This window comes from Patiria miniata, unplaced genomic scaffold (genome assembly GCF_015706575.1).
Source record: "Patiria miniata isolate m_02_andy unplaced genomic scaffold, ASM1570657v1 HiC_scaffold_9, whole genome shotgun sequence".
In the NCBI taxonomy this organism is placed as follows: Eukaryota; Metazoa; Echinodermata; class Asteroidea; order Valvatida; family Asterinidae; genus Patiria; species Patiria miniata.
This window is the reverse complement of record NW_024037076.1, coordinates 22,976,157-22,996,758: the sequence shown is the minus strand read 5'-3', so window position 1 is coordinate 22,996,758 and position 20,602 is coordinate 22,976,157. Positions and strand designations below refer to the sequence as shown.

Here is a 20,602-nt window from a genome sequence, read left to right as displayed (position 1 = left end):
TATGACTGCTTAAACATTGGAAAATGTTTGACAGAAATGGTCAGTAAAAGTTTTGGATTAATTCCAAAAGTGGAATCAAAAATGAGAAAACCAAATTCAAACCTGATGACCCCCTGAGCCAACTTGTGTTACAGCATGTATGTGATTTAGGTCAATTTCTACCATTTATATCAAAATATTAAATAAATTGTTTTAATAAGTCCCATTCTAGCAAGCTTCAAAGCAAAAATTAATTGACTTTAAAAAACCTTTAAAATTATGAATTTAGTAAAAATGTTGCAATAATAAATAAATACTAAATGTTTTTACTCGGCCTGTAATTGGCGGTTATTCGCTGTTGGCTGAGAGAAATGAATAAAATAAATAAATACCCCCTTAATTAAAACGCATGAAAAATGGTCAGAAATTTGAGAGCAAGATATGCCGAGTTGCCTCTCAGGTTTTGTAATACTTTATTTTTTTTTTTGGGGGGGGGGGGTGGTAAGGGATATGAAAATTGTAATTCTTCCTCTTGCCACCTGTCATGCACACGTATACTGTTTTGATGAAAGCGTAATCATTTCTCTTCCATATTATCCTGTCAATATTAACTTCCTTTCACTGCCAGCCAATTACCAAGCATAATAATAGACTTTCCATCAGCTACAAAATGACCAAAGAAAAAGCAATTCTATGCATGTGGACTTTTACCCTTTTCACACTTGAAGAACAATCAGGCAATTTCTTTGGCCGGGCATGCATCATATCCAAGCTGGTTTGCTGATGGTGAGTTACAGCGAGCTGTCTCACTGCCCTGAGTGGAATGTTTAGAGGACTTTGTACGGATTGAAAGAAAAGGAAAAAAAAACGAAACGCAATTCGGTATGTCAGCATTGAAGTGCGGCCAACTCGAGCAATGCAATGCTGGCACCGGTAGACAGACAGTTACCGAGTGTGCTTGGGCTGCAGCGTGTTAACTAGCTCTCTAACGCAGCCTGACTCGCTAATCGCAGGAAAAATATCCATTATTGAAAACATTTTCCCTGGGTTTAGACGGGAGGAAGGGCTGGATTTGTGGTTGAATGACAGGCTATATTAAACTTCACCGTGGCGATACATGATGACATCATGAAAAAAAAAAATTGATTTCAGAAAAGGCGAAATAAATTTCTGGGTTAAATCGTAGCATGTGTAGATTCATTGATGCCGATCTTCTGATTCGGATGAGTAGATGCGACATCGCGACAACATGTGCGTTCATTTTAATCAAGGATCGAATCATCATGACAACTGGTTTGAATTATTCCTGCGCTACAAAAAAACAGATGTTGAAATATTTTATTTGAAGCATTCTAACAAATCCATCACCATTCCATGTTCATGTAATTGCATTGACAGTTACAAGATGGTCTCTCATTTGTTATTTCAATTTATAAATTCCCACAACTTAATAGGGCATGTACATGCAGTAGTATACCATATTTGGTCAGATTTAAAGCTTTAGTTTAGACGTTATGCTTCAAGTTAAGAATTTCAGCAGACAACAATTAATAGAATGGATATCTTCTTTTACTAAGCTCGATTTTATACTATAAAGCAATGTTTGCTGACACTCAAGTTTAACTTGTATTTAAAATGAGTTTTTAAAACACGTACACTGTGTGATGGGCCTGGGGTGTATTTTAGCAGAGATTTGCAATTGGTTGCGCAGACAGTATACAGTCCAACCATCCAATTTGTCTCTTCCAATCTCCTCACAATCGACCCGATCCTGTCTCATGTACTCGCTGTCTTCCCTTACCTGACGTAATTGATTGCAACTGATTGTAACACTGTTGACGATGTAAATGAAATGACTGTGGATCAATTCAGGGATTGGGGAGGGGCTGTGGCTTGGGTTACAATGTAGCTAGACTGACGGGGCTTTACATCTAGTAACTAGATGATCAGTGAAGCTTACGAGAATCTTGTACGATCAAATTTGTGTAAAATCCTGCCGTTGCAGTTCGTCAGTACTGTGATTGAAGTATATATTTTTACCTTCTTTGTCATCAAATTGCATAGACATCCGACAGTGGCAAAAGAATAAGCTACAGGCCTATATGTGTAAACGCCTATTAAATTGTAAAATATTTTTCATTTCTTTTACATTGCAACCATCTTCGTCTGCGCCCCTGATTTCATAAAAGTTGTCTTTAATATGGTTATCACTTCATTATGGGTATCTGACTACTTAAGAAAATTTTGCTTTTAGGCTCTGACCTGAAGTGCATGTCTACAGCTAAAGAAAAGGTCACGGCAGTGTAGTCAGTGACAGACTGTTAAAGTGGTCCTTATTTGGACACCATCTTGGTCTGGTTCCTAGAGTATATGCTGGCATTTCCTCATGCAGATGCTGTATAAATCAACTGAGCCTGCACCTGCCTATATGAACCTGATACTGAGTGCAGTAGACTTTGTATCTCTAAGATGGCCGCTTTTTCAATTAACAGCTCTTCAGACCATGACACACTGACTATATCCACTTGAATCTAACGTGAGATTGGATTATTTTGATGATTAGAATGACATTGATTGACAGGTATAAGACACACTATTTCTCTGGATTCTTATCTTGTCTCCAAGCAACCGTTGGTGTACCCAACTCTAACCAATTGACACGTTCACCCTCGTATTTCAATATTTAATTGCAAATATTAGCACGGTCTCTTCTTATCTGAGATACATGTGAGGTCTGCTTTGTATTTTAAAAAGAAATCCAGTCTATTGAAACTAAACACAAATAAGCTTCATCAATGTCTTAGCATTTGGTTCAAAGAAAATTGGAATAAACATTTTTTTCCCTCAAGCATTTTTTTCATTCACTAAGTTACTAAATTGGAGCCATATTCAGTCCACCATGACAGTTGCAGAAGCATCGATACCTTTCTGCCTTCTGTGACATGTACATTAAATTTTTCTACTTTTTTTTCTCTAAAAAGCGTCTTCTAAGTGTTTTGCCGTCGGCTACAAATGACACTCTTAGTGCTGCTATTTATTATTTCACTTCAGCGTGTCTCGCTGCTTAATGGATTTCCTGCCCTTCCATTTCACGCTTTTGCCAAGTCGCCTTTTCACATTTTTAGCAAACGATATTGTCACCGCACGGTGGTCATGCATTTTAATTTGACAACAGTTTCCATATTGTGTCTCCCTGGATATTTGTGCCATGCAGAAAAAGCTGCAGATTTGTCACCTGCCTTCATTTATTTTCAATTGGAATGCAATTTTGCTTCAGTCGACGCTGCATGGTGTTGCATTATTTATACAGAAGTGTGCTTTCTGGAATATATTGTGTAACTGAATTTAGCTTACAATTCAGTATGCGTTTGCTTGTTCCTTTGTGTACGTAGACGAGGACAATAGTCGATTTGTGCAGTACCACAATCATATTTGTGATTTGATTTAAGCTCAGAAATGTTTACATCCATGCATATTCTAAACTTTCATGACCATTTATTAGAAGAAACCGGCAAGTAATCAACATTAGATGAGTCTGCACAGTAAAAGTGACAGGCCTGCCATATTTTGTTGAGTTGTTAATTTACGTGCGGGCGTGTGGTTGACAGCTGTATTGACAGCCACAGCACAAAGGACCTGTAATATTGCAATGGACTTGAGAATGTGACCTCTTGACCTCAACTCTACAGTTGGAAAGAGTCCTGAGAGACTTGGTTCTTATATCAACATTGGAGGCCAGACTAATATGGAACATGCTTCCCTGCTTTGGTTGGGTCTTGGGGCTGGTTTTGGGCTTTCGTTTCCTTGTACCCAAATCCAGAAGTCCAACACCCTGGCTGATATTTGTAGGAGTCGTCAGTTTTTTTGTACATACATTATTTCATTCCCGTTCATGTATATGTTGTCATGAAGGTTCTGTAGTCGTATTTACTACACACTTTTCTCCTGCCATCCGATACCAATCGAATCAGGCCCATCAAAACAGACGAGGTTTTCACTTACAAGGAAACGTTTGTGGTTTCTCTTCAATCTACTAAGGAAGCGTGGTGTTCCTTTACCCTGTGGAATTCTCTCAGGTGTATTTTGATGATGGATTTTTTTTCTGTTCCCCCCCCCCCCCCCCCTTTATAATTTTGATCAGATTCAATTTTCGACTGGGGTTTTGAATTTTTGAAAGATATCCTAATTGTAGGCGTATTGGGAATGGATCATGTTAACATTGGCGCTTGAGGACATTATATGGGAATGTTGTTAATGTAGTTAAAAGTTATAGTCTCTCTTCAACTTCTTCCTTGTATTCGTGAGTGAAAAAAATGCTAGTCTTTTTACCCGGTACTAGCTGTAGGCAAGAAATGTTAACATCACATTATTTTATTTTTTTCATCAGTTTTGACTGAAACATCTTGAACAAAATATCGGCACTTGCCTCTAAAAACAGAACACTTTTCTAATCTAGGTGTTTATTAGATATTGGCTGTGGAAAAATAACTGTTCCATAATGGTTTATAATATAATATTGACTTTGAAAAAAACACACATCATTAAACACACGGTCATTGAACTGGTAAGGCAATATTGGTATCTATTACAGCTATCATGTACTTGATGTTAAAGCTGTCTGTCTGAAATATTGGATTTCTTGTTCACATGATACTAATTTTTAAGGAACATTTTTTCACAAGGCCAGCCTCGACTTATTTGAAATAGACAACTAACAGTTTCTGCAATAACCACAAATATTCCCACAAATGCAGTACATTTGTGTCTCCAACTCAACAATGACTTGCTGGAATGAGGACTTGTTAAGATAATTTCTGTAAAAGTACCAATTGGTAGGTAAATTCTTCATGTTTAATGAGGCTGAAGGTTTGTGAAGGCAGGAATCTCAGATTAGTTGACTGTGTATGTTGTGAAGGACAGAACCCTCGGGCTAACGGCCTCCATTTGCTCAATGTCTTGTCGGCCATATTTGTAGCAATTATTACTAAATGGCTGGCACCAGACCCAATGGATCCTGGCTCATTACATGAACATCTGCAGTTACATCAAAATGAGACTCTCAAGGTCGATCACATTTGGCCAAGTTGTCCTGTGACTGCAGAAGTCATAATCCTAGATATGTTGGACCATAGGGACGTAGTCTAATTTGAACCAGGACCTGTACTTGCAGTAGGACTTCAATGCAGCCATGAGCTAAGCAGGGAATATTGTTTAGTAAAAAAAATTACTATACAGACTAAGTCGGCGACAGCCATTTTCTGCAGTGGTACCAGACTCGCGGGAGTCGTGCTCAGGTAGTACGCACGCACTCCGGGCTCCTTCAATCAATAGGGTTTATACTAAGATGCGACGTACGTACTCACGCCTAGTCTTTAAGAATGCGTGCGGTATATGTGCATGGGGGTGGCACCACCGCAAAAGTGGCTTCTAATTTTGTTTGGCGAACTCCAGTATAACGCAAAAACTATAGCTTAGAACCAGTCAGAGCAATATACTTCACAAGTCTTTCGCTTGTACCTTGTTTCAACAGCTGGGAGATATTTACATGAATTTGTACTTGCTCCATGATCTTAACAAGCTTCTCTGTTCCTTGCTCTATGATCAAACCGTGGAGCTCAGTTGGATAGAACACACAGCAGTCCATTATGAATTACATACATGTACCATGGAAGGAGCTTTATGTTGGGGGGGGGGGGCCAAAATATCTCTTGATGACACAAGATTTAAGGAATGTTTCCCCTAGAGACGTGTTCCTCTAATCAACAACCTTGAAGGCTTCTGCATATTTCAAGTCATTAAGCACATACCCCCAAAATTGTTTATCCTAGGGAAAGACCCATGTAGTTTTTTTGGTGTGTGTATGGCATACCACATTAGCATTGGAGTGAAGGTCAGTAGATCTGGAAGAAAGGAAGCAAGCTATAATAGACTAGTAGTGGTCAGGGAATTTTTTCTGAATTGTAAGGAAGGAAGGGTGCTAAAAATTCCCTCTGTACATAGTCACTGTTATAATGCCAATAAATAGCTTTGTGAGCTTTTCTTGTGCCTATTCTGGAAAACATTCTTTACATTAAAAACAAAAAAGAGCAGACATGGAGAACTGAATTTATCTGAAGATAGATGTTGAAAAACCTTTTCATAGTAACAACTGCTTAATGAGATATAATAAATAGAGAAATCACAAGGAATGGTTGATATCTTTCTTCAAATGACAAAACGTCACTGTCAACAGAGGAAGAGTTAAGGCGAAGTGAAATAGAAGTGCGGAAACTTGCCATGACATCTCAAATTTGCATTTACATTTGCTTTTGCGTTGAGTATAAAGCAGCCATTAGAGTGAAATGATTCACATGAATATTCTGTCTTTATTAACTGACAGACTGACGACCGAGTCATTTACAGTTCTCTTCTAAGCAGCCTGTGACCCATTAGTACAAATTGAGAGTTGAAATGTAATGAACCAAATGGCTGAAGCCCAAGCGCTGTAATGGATTGGTTTAGGTAGACCCCGCTAAAATAGGATTATTGGTCGGTACTCCGCTTCCTCGGTTCCAAAGGCCTCGTGCTGCCAGTGAACAATGGCAAGCTGGTGTAGGTTAGTTGCTCATATAATCACATATCCATTACAACGTTGTTTTAGATTGCTAATCCAATTAACGCGTGGCAGAACTGTTATCCTCCGTAGCCCGCATATCAGTGACGTTTTTTTTAATCCACCAAGTGCATGGATTTGGTGAATGTTTCATTAATTTTTTTTCTTTTTGGGGGTCTTTTATTGGTTGGGGTGGAACATAACAGGATTCGGTGATCGTTTGTAGTTTTCGCTTCTGGGTACTCTCCAAAATAATGGAAGCAGTTAGTGAAATCCCAAAAGACAGCCACTATATTTTCATGTGATTACTGGCAACAATCAGCGCATTATTTCTGCCCAGTTGGAGACCAATGTAATGTCAAGTGTGTGCCGGGTCACCGTGAGAATTTTTCAAAAAGTACACTGTACTTTTCCATTTTGTAATGAATCATCAATTTTCTGCTCAAAATAATGTTCCAGTCACAGCTACACGTCACTGTGATCTCTAGAAATTGTCTGGGAAGATGCAGACAAGAGTGGTCAGGCTTCAGATGAAACATAGCATATTGCAATTTTACAGGTAATTGTACTTGATCTTGAAGAAGTGGCATTTTAAATTGTTGGCTTTCAAATTTTCTTCTTGTCAAAATGTCAACAACTTGATTTTATACGTTATTCTTTTTGAACTTGATATTGAAACGTAATTGCCAATTGACTGTAGAACAAAGAGAATTTAATGACATAGGATCTGAACATATATTAAAGACCTCTTTAACACTGCATCAGCATTCTTCCAACTTATATCCACAACTTTTTTGTGGTCTGCCAGCTTGTCAGTGTAATAAATTTGTTGATCCTGGGTGCAAAACGGAAAACTGATATTCGCTTAAAATTCATAAATTCTGAAGAAATATTTTAAATGCTTAGGTTTTGCAGAGAGAAAATTTTCCCAGCGTTCTCATGTGTTTACAAGAATGTTAGCATTGATCCTAGTCTGTTTGTTTCAGCAGGTGTTTCATTTATCTCATCAAGGAGTCCGGGAGCCAGACTGATTGTATTCTTATCTGTGCCATTTGCTTCAAGTAGATACTTGAGATTACAGCAATCTCAGCTCGACCGTCTGTTCTCTCAAGAAAAATGAACCATTTTCAGCCACTCTTGTTTTTTGGCCACTTGAAAGATAGATGCTTGTAATTTGGATAAAACAACCGGCGTGGCTTTGAAAATAGACTTTTTTATGTCGTGTCACTTTTTTTGTGAAGAGGTTTTTTTTGGGCTGGAAAAGGACTGTTCACAAGTGTTTCTGGCGAATTCAAGAGCGTCAAGAATTTTGTATTTAAGGGTTACAAATGGCCGTGATGTACAAACACTTTTGTGTGAAGTATGGAATGGAATGTTTTGAATTCCCTTGAATTGTCTTCGATGCTGTTTATTTCAAAGCATTTTTTGGGTCAGATTCGGTTTTTTGGGGGGTATTTTCCAACAAAGAAATCACTTGAACGTTCAAAAACAATTATGACCTGGTAATTTGAAGCGCACACATTAAGCTTTGTAATGTAATCTGGGCAGGGAAATGCCAGTTGTGAGGAGCGAAGGGTCGGTTGAAATTAAACATGAGGCTGTAAAAGTTTCTGTACACACTGTGCTTGGAGAGTAGAAAGTCTGTTTGTCGGAGGAGAGTGTTAGCGCTGTAGATGCTGGGCTGCTGATTTGCAGCAAACAAGAGATTTGAATGACAAAGAAGCCTTAGCCGGCCAGTATTGAGTCTCTGGCTCCAGCATAGCTCAGGCTTCTCAAGGATGTATGGGCCGACAACAAATAGATCAGCTAAATGGGTCATGAATAGATCAATTAAAGAGACCACACCAGTTCCCTCCCTGATCCATGAAGACGGAGAAAAGATCGCGTTCAGGGAAGATTAGACAGACCTTGTGGCGGGCATCTTCTGATTTCAGGTCTTTTTATCTGTGCAAATCACCCGTGTTTGGCTCATTGCTGGGACCGTTAGGTATTCCTTGGTTGCACCTCTGAACAATGCTGTAATCATGATGATTGCTGAGGGTTGGGGGAGGGTTCTCCTGGTTGGTTAGGCACTGCTCGGTTAGGCACTGCTCAGTGAGGCAAACAACATCGGCTGTGTAATAAGATGTAGCAATGGTATGAAGCGTGATGGTGAGACTTGCAGCTACATGAACACCATGCTCTGACTACCCAAGCTTGAAATCAAATTCTAGTAACGAAACTTGAATACAGACACAGTTCTCTGAACAGAATATTCTTGGAAGAGATTATCAAACAGTCACTGTGAACTTTTTTGTTCTGAAATTGGCACATCTGAGGTTTAATGCAAGCAGTTGTTCAGAAATATAAGTGCTGATAAATTTCTAGAAGAATTTTTGACAGTATTTTATCACGTGTCAGCACCGTTGGTGAGCCATAAATACTAGATTCTTTGCGGGGTTTTTTCAATGAAAATCCCTCATTGAAATGAATCGGCAATATGAATTATATGTTAATTTTTACTGCCTGCTAAAAAATAGCATGGTGTTCCTTGAAAATGAATATTGATTAATTTAAATAATGTAATAATTAGACATGGCTCAGTGCTAGTCAGGAAGTTAATATGACTAGCCTCCTGTTGGGTCCAGTGTACCTAGAATCAATACCTTACTCAGATTTCACTCTTGCTTGTTTGCTAAAACACGACAGAGAAGCGTCGAGTCTCCCAGTGGTCTGTTGAATGCATAGCGAGGGGAAATCTGTCCTGGAATGCTTTGTTATGGTGTGGGGTTAAGTTAAGAGTGTTATTGTATTCAGGATAATCCTGTCCGAGAGATATTCACTGAGGAGTTGGTGTGAGGATGGTGTGAGGATGGTGTGAGGATCGGGCTCTTGTGGGGTTTAGAAGAATATGGGCTTGCTGTAAGCCTTGTAGAACTTTATGAAATTATGTCTTTTCCTTTTTTTTTGCAAGTGATTTGGTTGGGAAAAAAAGGTGTCACTAGATTTGATTTTAGTTATTTACATGGCTGCCAGGAGTTCCAGGTTGACATTATTTTGATTTCATTCATTCATTTTATCAGTCATGTCCAGAATTGCATGGCCTTAGTTTGTTGTCAGAATACTATGCATCCTCGGAAAATTTGTGATTTAACAAATTTCACCAATTGTCATAGCAACCAAACCAATGCAATTTAGGGGTATCATAGTCATAAGATACTGGCATGGTTGCTGTGGCAACCAGAGAGGAGATTCCTAACCCAGCAGTGTGAGCATTTCATTGTAGGCCTTTGATGTGGGAGGAATTATAGGTGGACTGAAGGGAGCCCTCTATTGGTGTAAACATGCCAGGCTGGAAAGATTTCTACAGTTTAAGTAGAACTAGAAGTACACACTTGTCTCTCTTTGATACTGAGGTGGAGGCTTTAAACTTGGCATCTTGAAACCATGCAACAGTCAAAGACGATCAGAAATATTGTTATCACTTTTTCAGGCAAGAAAACATTTGCTTGGTTGGAAGATGTTCATGACCATGAGATTTATAACCAATCTTTATGTGTGTTTTTTTTTTCAGAAGACAGAAGGAATCCCAGTAGAGATAAGAATCCTGAGAGACCGGAGGATCCAACAGGCAGCAAGCCACCGACTGGAAGTAAGTAAGACTAAGAAGGCAGAGGATTGTCCAGTAGGGCTGTGCATTTACAGGTAGTACAGGATGGGTAGTACGGTAACCCAACCCCACAATTCAAATCTTGGAAGTTGCTGTTCAGATTGTTCATAAAGGTCTGTGCGATAATACTACCACATCAGTGCAGCAAATCATGTGTGTACAGTGAGCTTTATAGCTTTTTGGTGAAAAACTACAACTTAAGCAAGCGTCATACACGTGACATCTGTTTTGTTTTTCACGTAGCCTGGTTTTCACTTTTAAAATTCCTCACAAATGACACTCACAACCTTTGTTTTTCATTGTCTGAGAAGTTACTAAGTTATTTGTAAAGTTGGTTACGGGTACCCGATCCCATAATCTGGAACCGGTTCCTGACATCAACGGTCGGGTACTCAGGTACCTGGTTCCGATGCACAGCCCTATTGTTCAATTTGATGAAAGGGGGAAAAACAAAATACTGATGTGATTTATATCTTTTATAGACAACATACGACAACATACTGACAACATAAGTCATAGAGATGCAAATATATGTTTCCACATAATAAATTGTATGAAAGAAAGATAACTTTGAAAAGATGGAAAGAGACCACTACTTATGTTTTTCAATGAAGTTGTTTTCTGTTTATACTGACTCATCCAGTATTTATCTTCTGACCTCATTCTTATTCTGAATTTATCATGAGGTAGGCTTGTGCATGGTTTGACCTTCTCTCTTTCCAAAGGTTGAGTGTCAAAAGGTTTGAGTATCTACCTGACTGCTTACATTTCTTTATTTGACTGGAAAGCTAATACAATAAATCATCTGATGATACTTGAGGTGGAACAGTACTAAAGCCTTAACAGACGCTTCCGTTATATATCCGCGAGTCACCATAATCGGCGTAGGTCACGCTTGCAACGCGCGCGCGTTGTCCAATGCAAATTGAATGCGTGTGTGTCGAAATAGGACCACGCCGTTTTAGGCGGTCTTACGATACTAACCTCTCATGTTCATGTTCATGTTTGTCTCCACCCCAGCTAAACCCAAATTCTCACAGCCCTCCAAGATGAGAAAAAAGAACCTGGTGCGTCCCTTGAACAGCTCAGTGCGGCTCAAGTGTGCGGCCACTGGCTACCCCAAACCCCAGATACTCTGGATGAGGAACGGTGCGACACTAACTGAGGCAGAGTTAGGTGAACAAGGAGCCACGTGGACTCTCAAACTCATGAATCTCAGGGCTTCAGATTCTGGAGATTACACTTGTGTGGTATTCAACAGGAATGGGAGAATCAATGCTACATATACTGTGGAAGTTGTAGGTAAGACATCAATACAAAATTGTGCTTTAGAAGTGATTGTTACATGGAGATGTGTTTTTTTTTATCTTGCTTTGTGGCATATCTTCTTGCTAAGTTTGTAGCAAAAAGCCGAGGAATTCCTTCTTTAATGAAATTTGCATTATGTCAATTAAAGTCCCCACTTTGTAATATGCTTTCTGTCCAGCACCAGTTTTTAAAATTGTAACTCGGGTTTAAAGTATTGGAAGCATCTCTGTTAAGAACTGTGTTGAACCATGGAGGTAGGAAACATGGAGTTAACTCTCCATATTTCCTACCTCCATGGTTGAACTGGGACATCGTAAACAACTGGCCAATGTTTTAATTCTCATTGAATAAAGTTGAAATCTTTGTTGCCTTTCATTGTGGATATGGCCAATGAACATACCGATTGTAAGATTTCTTAATTTTTTTGACCCATTTAACATTCGACCTGTTCTTGGGAGACTAAAACTAGACGTGTTACTTTGTTCACTTTGACCAGATCAAGTACATACCAAGCCTGTATTGCAAGGTGAACATCCGGTCAACACGACGGTGGCTTACGGAGGAACAACCTCCTTCCAATGTCGAGTCCGTAGCGACACGCCCCCTCACATCCAGTGGTTGAAGCGAGTTGAACCGCACAACGCTAATCAACGAATCAATGCGACGATCGATATGGACGGGCAGAAGTTTGTGGTGTTACCAGCCGGGGAAGTGTGGTCTCGACCTGATGGGTCCTACTTGAATAAACTCATGATCTCCCACGCCACGGAGGAAGACAGTGGGATGTATATATGCCTGGGAGCCAACCTGAATGGCTACAGCGTCAAGAGCGCATTCTTGGAAGTATTACCTGGTAAGTCTGTCAGTCAGTTAGGATGTCTGTCTATGTGGCAGATATCATTCTTCTTGTGGCTGAAGATCTCAAGACCCTCGACAGCTGTCTAAGAGGTGTATTTGACTTTTCGAATTTTTGACAATGCACAAGAGATCTACTCATATGTGCCCCTGCTGAACAACAGCACTGCACCTCCAAGATGGCTGCCATGCAAAGGGTCTATAGTGTCAACTCGAGTATTGTTTCATAAAAGAAAGTGCACTATTACTGAGCTGTCTTTTTCTGCCTCTGATTTCAAAGGAATGTGTTGATAGTGTTGAATCTTGTGGAGGAATGTGTTGATAGTGATGAATCTTGTGGAGGCTTGAAATAGTTAACAATATTTGCCTGTTTAGAAGTTTTATGCTTCTGCTTTGTCAATTAACCTGACCGTCTGGCATGTGTTTATCTTTTATTTCATGTAAACAGAATGGTCCTATTAATACATGCAGGTTAATACTTCCATTTGTTGGTTTGGTTTCAGATCCCAATGGCCAGTCATCACCGGACGGTCGACCCAACAATCCCAACCATATTGACTTAGAGATTGACGATACAGTCGCAAAGCAGACACCGCAAGCCATGGATGCCACCAAGAAAGCTCTCCTCATCACTATCCCTATAGCCTTCGCTGTTCTCTTCTGTCTCGGAGCGGCCGTCTGTACCTACCACCGCAACAAAAACCTGCAGGGTTACGCAAGCCCCGCCCCTAACCAGCCATCCAATCATCTGGCAGCAAGGGCGGAGCACAAACGCAACACGCCTGTGCATCCTAACCAATCAGACTGTGAGCAAAGCGTACCGTTAACGTCGCCCCCATCAAGCTTAGGAGGGGTACACTCGTATCACCCTCCGAGTCGTGACGGGGCTGCTATTAATAGATACACAGACTTGGGGATGAGTGCTGAGAGTTACTCAGATACGCTCAACAGTAGCGGTAGTTTGTCTAGCAGTAAGGTGCATACGCATCAACACGTACATCAACATCACGTTGTGCATCACTGCTAGCGTTTGTTTTTAATCCTTGTACAGAAATGTGTATATATCAATATACAAATATAAGAAGTGTAATATTTACAAAATGGCGTCTGGGTGTGTTGCGGAGATGGAATGACCTTTGGACTTTCCCAGAATGCATTGTGGGAAACGTTGCAGATTTTTTTTCCTGTGGGGAGAGGTCCGTTCTATCATATGAAATTGTAATTGGTTTTAAGGGCTTGGATTACTTTTTGAGTATCTGCGGTTTGCGTGGCGTTAAAGTCACTTGATTTTTATGAAAGTTTCACCAGACAGACCCAACCAGTTCAAATCAACTCAGAACTAAACGATGAATTTATGCTATATTATCATTACTATAGGTAATTGATGCATCTCTCCTGTTTCCCAGAGTGCTTTGCTACTATCCCACAATGCCACTCGTTTCCCATAAAGCTCAGCTATGCCATATTTATACATATTGTGTTTATATACCAATGTTTGTACAGCAGTATATATGTATGAAAATATTATATAGAACTTATTTTATAGATATTATTGGTTATGACTCGACGGAGATAAAGGCTGGCCTAAACTTAGAAATTCATGCTGATTATTTGGAATGAAATTATTTCAGCGATTTTTTTAAAATCGCGATTCACATTTAGAGAATAGACCACATTTCTCAGTCAATCAGGGCACTACAACAATGCCTTTCTCCAGGTACAAACACGAGGAAAACCCGCTCATTAAAACAGTTTAGGTACTCGAATTAAAATCTTAAAATTAAAGATTGTAAAATGAATTTTTTGCATTGAAGCAAAATTGTAAATCTACTCTGAATTACAAGTCTATATCCCCAAAATGGCAATTTTCAGCAACCTTGTTCGTTTTAGAATAAGGAATAAGAGAAAAATCCGTGTTCAATTTTGATGCCAAACAAATATTGAACCCAAAAGCTGTTAAACATTCAGCAGTTGAATCTTAGTGTCTGATCAGTGACATAAAAAGCTAGGATAAAGTTGTTGTGGACGTTATGAGTTTCTTATCCAACTCTGTCGTCACCTCCTGGCCTATCCACTATTCATTTTGTAGCTCTTTCCTTAAACCTTGTTTCCTTTAAACGTTTGTAGCTGTATATTTTTTTTTATTATAGTACCCCTTTCCTGAATCATGTTGAAAAAGTGATTTTTTTTTTCAGTGCTTAAAACAAATTGGTGCTGGATTTATCTGAAATCTATATGCCTGTGCCTTTTTTTTTAACAGTTTGTTAAGAATGTTCAGGCTTTTTTGTTTTGCCTTTATATATTCTCTTGAGCTCATTAGTTACATTTGTTGACTTTATTGAAATTTAATAGCTACAAAAAAGGATTTGATGTTATAATGAACCACTTTGCTGCCCTATACATATTATCAAGGTATACTTGTCTAAATGCGAAACCACTGCCAAAGTTTATAATTGTCAGTTAGCCCAATGATTCATTATATCTTTGTTGTTACTTTTGACCTGTTCATTACTCTACTTCTTAGACAATTCAGTATTAGTTTTTATTTCAAAAGTTCACGTTTGTTCATGTTAATATTATTAACTTGGGGAAAACAGGATTTTATATTCTTTGTTGCCTTTGTGTCAGTTATGCACAAAAAAATCTGCTTCAGTTAATTTCAGGCTTCAAAGGATTCAAATTTGAAAAGTGAGCAGACTTTTCTGTTGGACATCACTCAAATGGGAAGAACTTCTGTATTGCTAGAACCCCTGAAAATAACACTCAAAGAACATCTCTTTAAGGTCCAGCATAATTTTATTGAGATAAGTTACAATTAGTCCATCAGCCTGGGGGTTTGGTCAGTATCAAATCAGGGCATAAATGATTATAGTGAGCATGTGCAAGGTATACCGCCCCTAGAGTGGTAACAAGCATTTTGATGGACATTTTGAAAAAAAGGGTGATAGCACTGCAGCGGTGGCAGCTTTTTGGGTGTTATCACATATTTTCCAATTCTGGAGGTGTATACCTTGCCAAAAATCGCTATGACAATTATTCCCCTCATTTGATACTGGCGGACAAAATTTTGGACCGAGGCTGATGGCCTACATATTACATATTATTTCCTGTCCAAAATAATCTGCAATGTAGTAGTAGTATTAAACAACAGTGCTTTCCTATTACATTTAAATTAAATGTATTGCATTAATTGACAGGATGTGGGGGTGTTGCTTTAAAACTTTCCCTATTTTTATTGTTGCATGCTAGGTCTCTAATAAACTTGTGTTTCTATCCAAAATAAGGCAACTTGCCACATTTTCACTTGAGCAATGTATGTTACGATCCCTTGATTTACATTTTTCTATCACTTACTTGTCCACTAACATCAGGGATTTCATAGTTTTCAGTTACTGAACTGCTTTTTTTCCCCACTTTTTATTGAAGGCATTTTGTAAACCTTTGTACATACAACTTTTGGCAGAGTAAAAATGTTACACAAACCTGTAAACAGAATTCATGTGTTTACGCTGTCCTTTTTCTTTCTTTTTGCTGCAAATCTGGATTTGTATAAAAAGTTGTGAAGATGGTTGGATTGCTAGGACTCATTCAAAATGTAAGGTTAACCCCCTTGCCATTTTAAAATGGTTTCTAAAAAAGGATTTATTACAAAAACATTAAATGTGTTCCAGGGATGTTAACTTCAAAACATTTGTCAAAATCTTGCACATTTTGCTTGTTTGAATATAATTGATGACCCTGAGGCATCAAAAGGCATTTCTAAGAAGTTTGAAGAAAAGTCAATTTTTGGCCAAAGTTCATTAAAAATGCAAGGTTAACCCCCTTGCAATTGTTTTTTAAAGTTACTGCAAAGACGCCCCAGGGTCCTTAAAACATGTTTAAATTAAAATGACAGGCAGATGTGCCTTTGAAAGAAAAAAAATCGTCAAAAATAGGTAAAGTTGGTCTAAACTCAGAGTATTGATTGATGTTCCTCTTCCATCCCGATGAATTTCCGCTTTGTTTTGAGAAAAGTCAATTTTTGGCCGATTTTGACTCAAAAAGTAAGGCTAACCCCTTACATTTTTTTTAATTTTGGCTAAAATATGAAATTTCTTGAAAGTTGCTAGAAAGATGCCCTAAAGGCCCTTGAACACATTCCAAATCGATTACTGGACAGATGTGCTATTAAAGGGGTAATTCCGTCGAAAAATTAAGGTAATATCGCTCAAAAATTAATTTTTTTTCATCAAAAATTGTTGTTTTTTGCCCAAATCTTCAAATTTATGCGTGTTAGAGTATCGATTGATGTTCCTCTTGCATCCAGATGAATTTCTGCCTAGTTTTGAGAAAAGTCAATTTTTGGCCGATTTTGACTCAAAATGTAAGGCTAACCCCTTACATTTTTTTCAATTTTGGCCAAAAAATTGAAATTTCTTGAAAGTTGCTAGAAAGATGCCCTAAAGGCCCTTGAACGCATTCCAAATCGATTACTGGACAGATGTGCTATTAAAGGGGGTAATTCCGTCGAAAAATTAAGGTAAAATCGCTCAAAAATTAATTGTTTTTCATCAAAAATTGTTGTTTTTTGCCCAAATCTTCAAATTTATGTGTGTTAGAGTCGATTGATGTTCCTCTTGCATCCAGATGAATTTCTGCCTAGTTTTGAGAAAAGTCAATTTTTGGCCGATTTTGACTCAAAATGTAAGGCTAACCCCTTACATTTTTTTCAATTTTGGCCAAAAAATGAAATTTCTTGAAAGTTGCTAAAAAGATGCCCTAAAGGCCCTTGAACGCATTCCAAATCGATTACTGGACAGATGTGCTATTACAGGGGTAATTCCGTCAAAAAATTAAGGTAAAATCGCTCAAAAATTAATTTTGTTTCATCAAAAATTGTTGTTTTTTGCCCAAATCTTCAAATTTATGCGTGTTAGAGTATCGATTGATGTTCCTCTTGCATCCAGATGAATTTCTGCCTAGTTTTGAGAAAAGTCAATTTTTGGCCGATTTTGACTCAAAATGTAAGGCTAACCCCTTACATTTTTTTCAATTTTGGCCAAAAAATGAAATTTCTTGAAAGTTGCTAGAAAGATGCCCTAAAGGCCCTTGAACGCATTCCAAATCGATTACTGGACAGATGTGCTATTACAGGGGTAATTCCGTCAAAAAATTAAGGTAAAATCGCTCAAAATTTATTTTGTTTCATCAAAAATTGTTGTTTTTTGCCCAAATCTTCAAATTTACGCGTGTTAGAGTATCGATTGATGTTCCTCTTGCATCCAGATGAATTTCTGCCTAGTTTTGAGAAAAGTCAATTTTTGGCCGATTTTGACTCAAAATGTAAGGCTAACCCCTTACATTTTTTTCAATTTTGGCCAAAAAATGAAATTTCTTGAAAAGTGCTAGAAAGATGCCCTAAAGGCCCTTGTACGCATTCCAAATCAATTACTGGACAGATGTGCTATTAAAGGGGTAATTCCGTCGAAAAATTAAGGTAATATCGCTCAAAAATTAATTTTTTTCATCAAAAATTGTTGTTTTTTGCCCAAATCTTCAAATTTATGCGTGTTAGAGTATCGATTGATGTTCCTCTTGCATCCAGATGAATTTCTGCCTAGTTTTGAGAAAAGTCAATTTTTGGCCGATTTTGACTCAAAATGTAAGGCTAACCCCTTACATTTTTTTCAATTTTGGCCAAAAAATGAAATTTCTTGAAAGTTGCTAGAAAGATGCCCTAAAGGCCCTTGAACGCATTCCCAATCGATTACTGGACAGATGTGCTATTACAGGGGTAATTCCGTCAAAAAATTAAGGTAAAATCGCTCAAAAATTAATTTTGTTTCATCAAAAATTGTTGTTTTTTGCCCAAATCTTCAAATTTATGCGTGTTAGAGTATCGATTGATGTTCCTCTTGCATCCAGATGAATTTCTGCCTAGTTTTGAGAAAAGTCAATTTTTGGCCGATTTTGACTCAAAATGTAAGGCTAACCCCTTACATTTTTTTCAATTTTGGCCAAAAAATGAAATTTCTTGAAAGTTGCTAGAAAGATGCCCTAAAGGCCCTTGAACGCATTCCAAATCGATTACTGGACAGATGTGCTATTACAGGGGTAATTCCGTCGAATAATTAAGGTAAAATCGCTCAAAAATTAATTTTTTTTCATCAAAAATTGTTGTTTTTTGCCCAAATCTTCAAATTTATGCGTGTTAGAGTATCGATTGATGTTCCTCTTGCATCCAGATGAATTTCTGCCTAGTTTTGAGAAAAGTCAATTTTTGGCCGATTTTGACTCAAAATGTAAGGCTAACCCCTTACATTTTTTTCAATTTTGGCCAAAAAATGAAATTTCTTGAAAGTTGCTAGAAAGATGCCCTAAAGGCCCTTGAACGCATTCCCAATCGATTACTGGACAGATGTGCTATTACAGGGGTAATTCCGTCGAATAATTAAGGTAAAATCGCTCAAAAATTAATTTTGTTTCATCAAAAATTGTTGGTTTTTGCCCAAATCTTCATATTTATGCGTGTTAGAGTATCGATTGATGTTCCTCTTGCATCCAGATGAATTTCTGCCTAGTTTTGAGAAAAGTCAATTTTTGGCCGATTTTGACTCAAAATGTAAGGCTAACCCCTTACATTTTTTTCAATTTTGGCCAAAAAATGAAATTTCTTGAAAGTTGCTAGAAAGATGCCCTAAAGGCCCTTGAACGCATTCCCAATCGATTACTGGACAGATGTGCTATTAAAGGGGTAATTCTGTCGAAAAATTAAGGTAAAATCGCTCAAAAATTAATTTTTTTTTCATCAAAAATTGTTGTTTTTTGCCCAAATCTTCAAATTTACGCGTGTTAGAGTATCGATTGATGTTCCTCTTGCATCCAGATGAATTTCTGCCTAGTTTTGAGAAAAGTCAATTTTTGGCCGATTTTGACTCAAAATGTAAGGCTAACCCCTTACATTTTTTTCAATTTTGGCCAAAAAATGAAATTTCTTGAAAGTTGCTAGAAAGATGCCCTAAAGGCCCTTGAACGCATTCCCAATCGATTACTGGACAGATGTGCTATTAAAGGGGTAATTCTGTCGAAAAATTAAGGTAAAATCGCTCAAAAATTAATTTTTTTTTCATCAAAAATTGTTGTTTTTTGCCCAAATCTTCAAATTTACGCGTGTTAGAGTATCGATTGATGTTCCTCTTGCATCCAGATGAATTTCTGCCTAGTTTTGAGAAAAGTCAATTTTTGGCCGATTTTGACTCAAAATGTAAGGCTAACCCCTTACATTTTTTTCAATTTTGGCCAAAAAATGAAATTTCTTGAAAGTTGCTAGAAAGATGCCCTAAAGGCCCTTGAACGCATTCCCAATCGATTACTGGACAGATGTGCTATTACAGGGGTAATTCCGTCGAATAATTAAGGTAAAATCGCTCAAAAATTAATTTTGTTTCATCAAAAATTGTTGGTTTTTGCCCAAATCTTCATATTTATGCGTGTAGAGTATCGATTGATGTTCCTCTTGCATCCAGATGAATTTCTGCCTAGTTTTGAGAAAAGTCAATTTTTGGCCGATTTTGACTCAAAATGTAAGGCTAACCCCTTACATTTTTTTCAATTTTGGCCAAAAAATGAAATTTCTTGAAAGTTGCTAGAAAGATGCCCTAAAGGCCCTTGAACGCATTCCCAATCGATTACTGGACAGATGTGCTATTAAAGGGGTAATTCTGTCGAAAAATTAAGGTAAAATCGCTCAAAAATTAATTTTTTTTCATCAAAAATTGTTGTTTTTTGCCCAAATCTTCAAATTTACGCGTGTTAGAGTATCGATTGATGTTCCTCTTGCATCCAGATGAATTTCTGCCTAGTTTTGAGAAAAGTCAATTTTTGGCCGATTTTGACTCAAAATGTAAGGCTAACCCCTTACATTTTTTTCAATTTTGGCCAAAAAATGAAATTTCTTGAAAGTTGCTAGAAAGATGCCCTAAAGGCCCTTGAACGCATTCCAAATCAATTACTAAACAGATGTGCTATTAAAGGAGTAATTCCGTCAAAAAATTAAGGTAAAATCGCTCAAAAATTAATTTTTTTTCATCAAAAATTGTTGGTTTTTGCCCAAATCTTCAAATTTATGCGTGTTAGAGTATCGATTGATGTTCCTCTTGCATCCAGATGAATTTCTGCCTAGTTTTGAGAAAAGTCAATTTTTGGCCGATTTTGACTCAAAATGTAAGGCTAACCCCTTA

General features: G+C 37.8%; 1 protein-coding gene across 6 annotated transcripts in view; it reads left to right on the top strand.

The window, feature by feature from the left end:
* The window catches only part of LOC119720107 (fibroblast growth factor receptor-like 1), a 51,457-nt gene extending 37,347 nt beyond the window's left edge, over window positions 1-14,110 (top strand). For all 6 annotated transcript variants that reach the window (XM_038189646.1, XM_038189647.1, XM_038189648.1 and 3 more), the window contains 4 exons: window positions 10,125-10,202; window positions 11,241-11,522; window positions 12,025-12,381; window positions 12,887-14,110. In XM_038189646.1, coding sequence (XP_038045574.1) covers window positions 10,125-10,202; window positions 11,241-11,522; window positions 12,025-12,381; window positions 12,887-13,410 — 1,241 coding nt within the window. In that variant the 3' untranslated portion in view covers window positions 13,411-14,110. The remainder of the gene's footprint in view (window positions 1-10,124; window positions 10,203-11,240; window positions 11,523-12,024; window positions 12,382-12,886) is intronic.
* The last annotated feature ends 6,492 nt before the right edge of the window (window positions 14,111-20,602 follow it).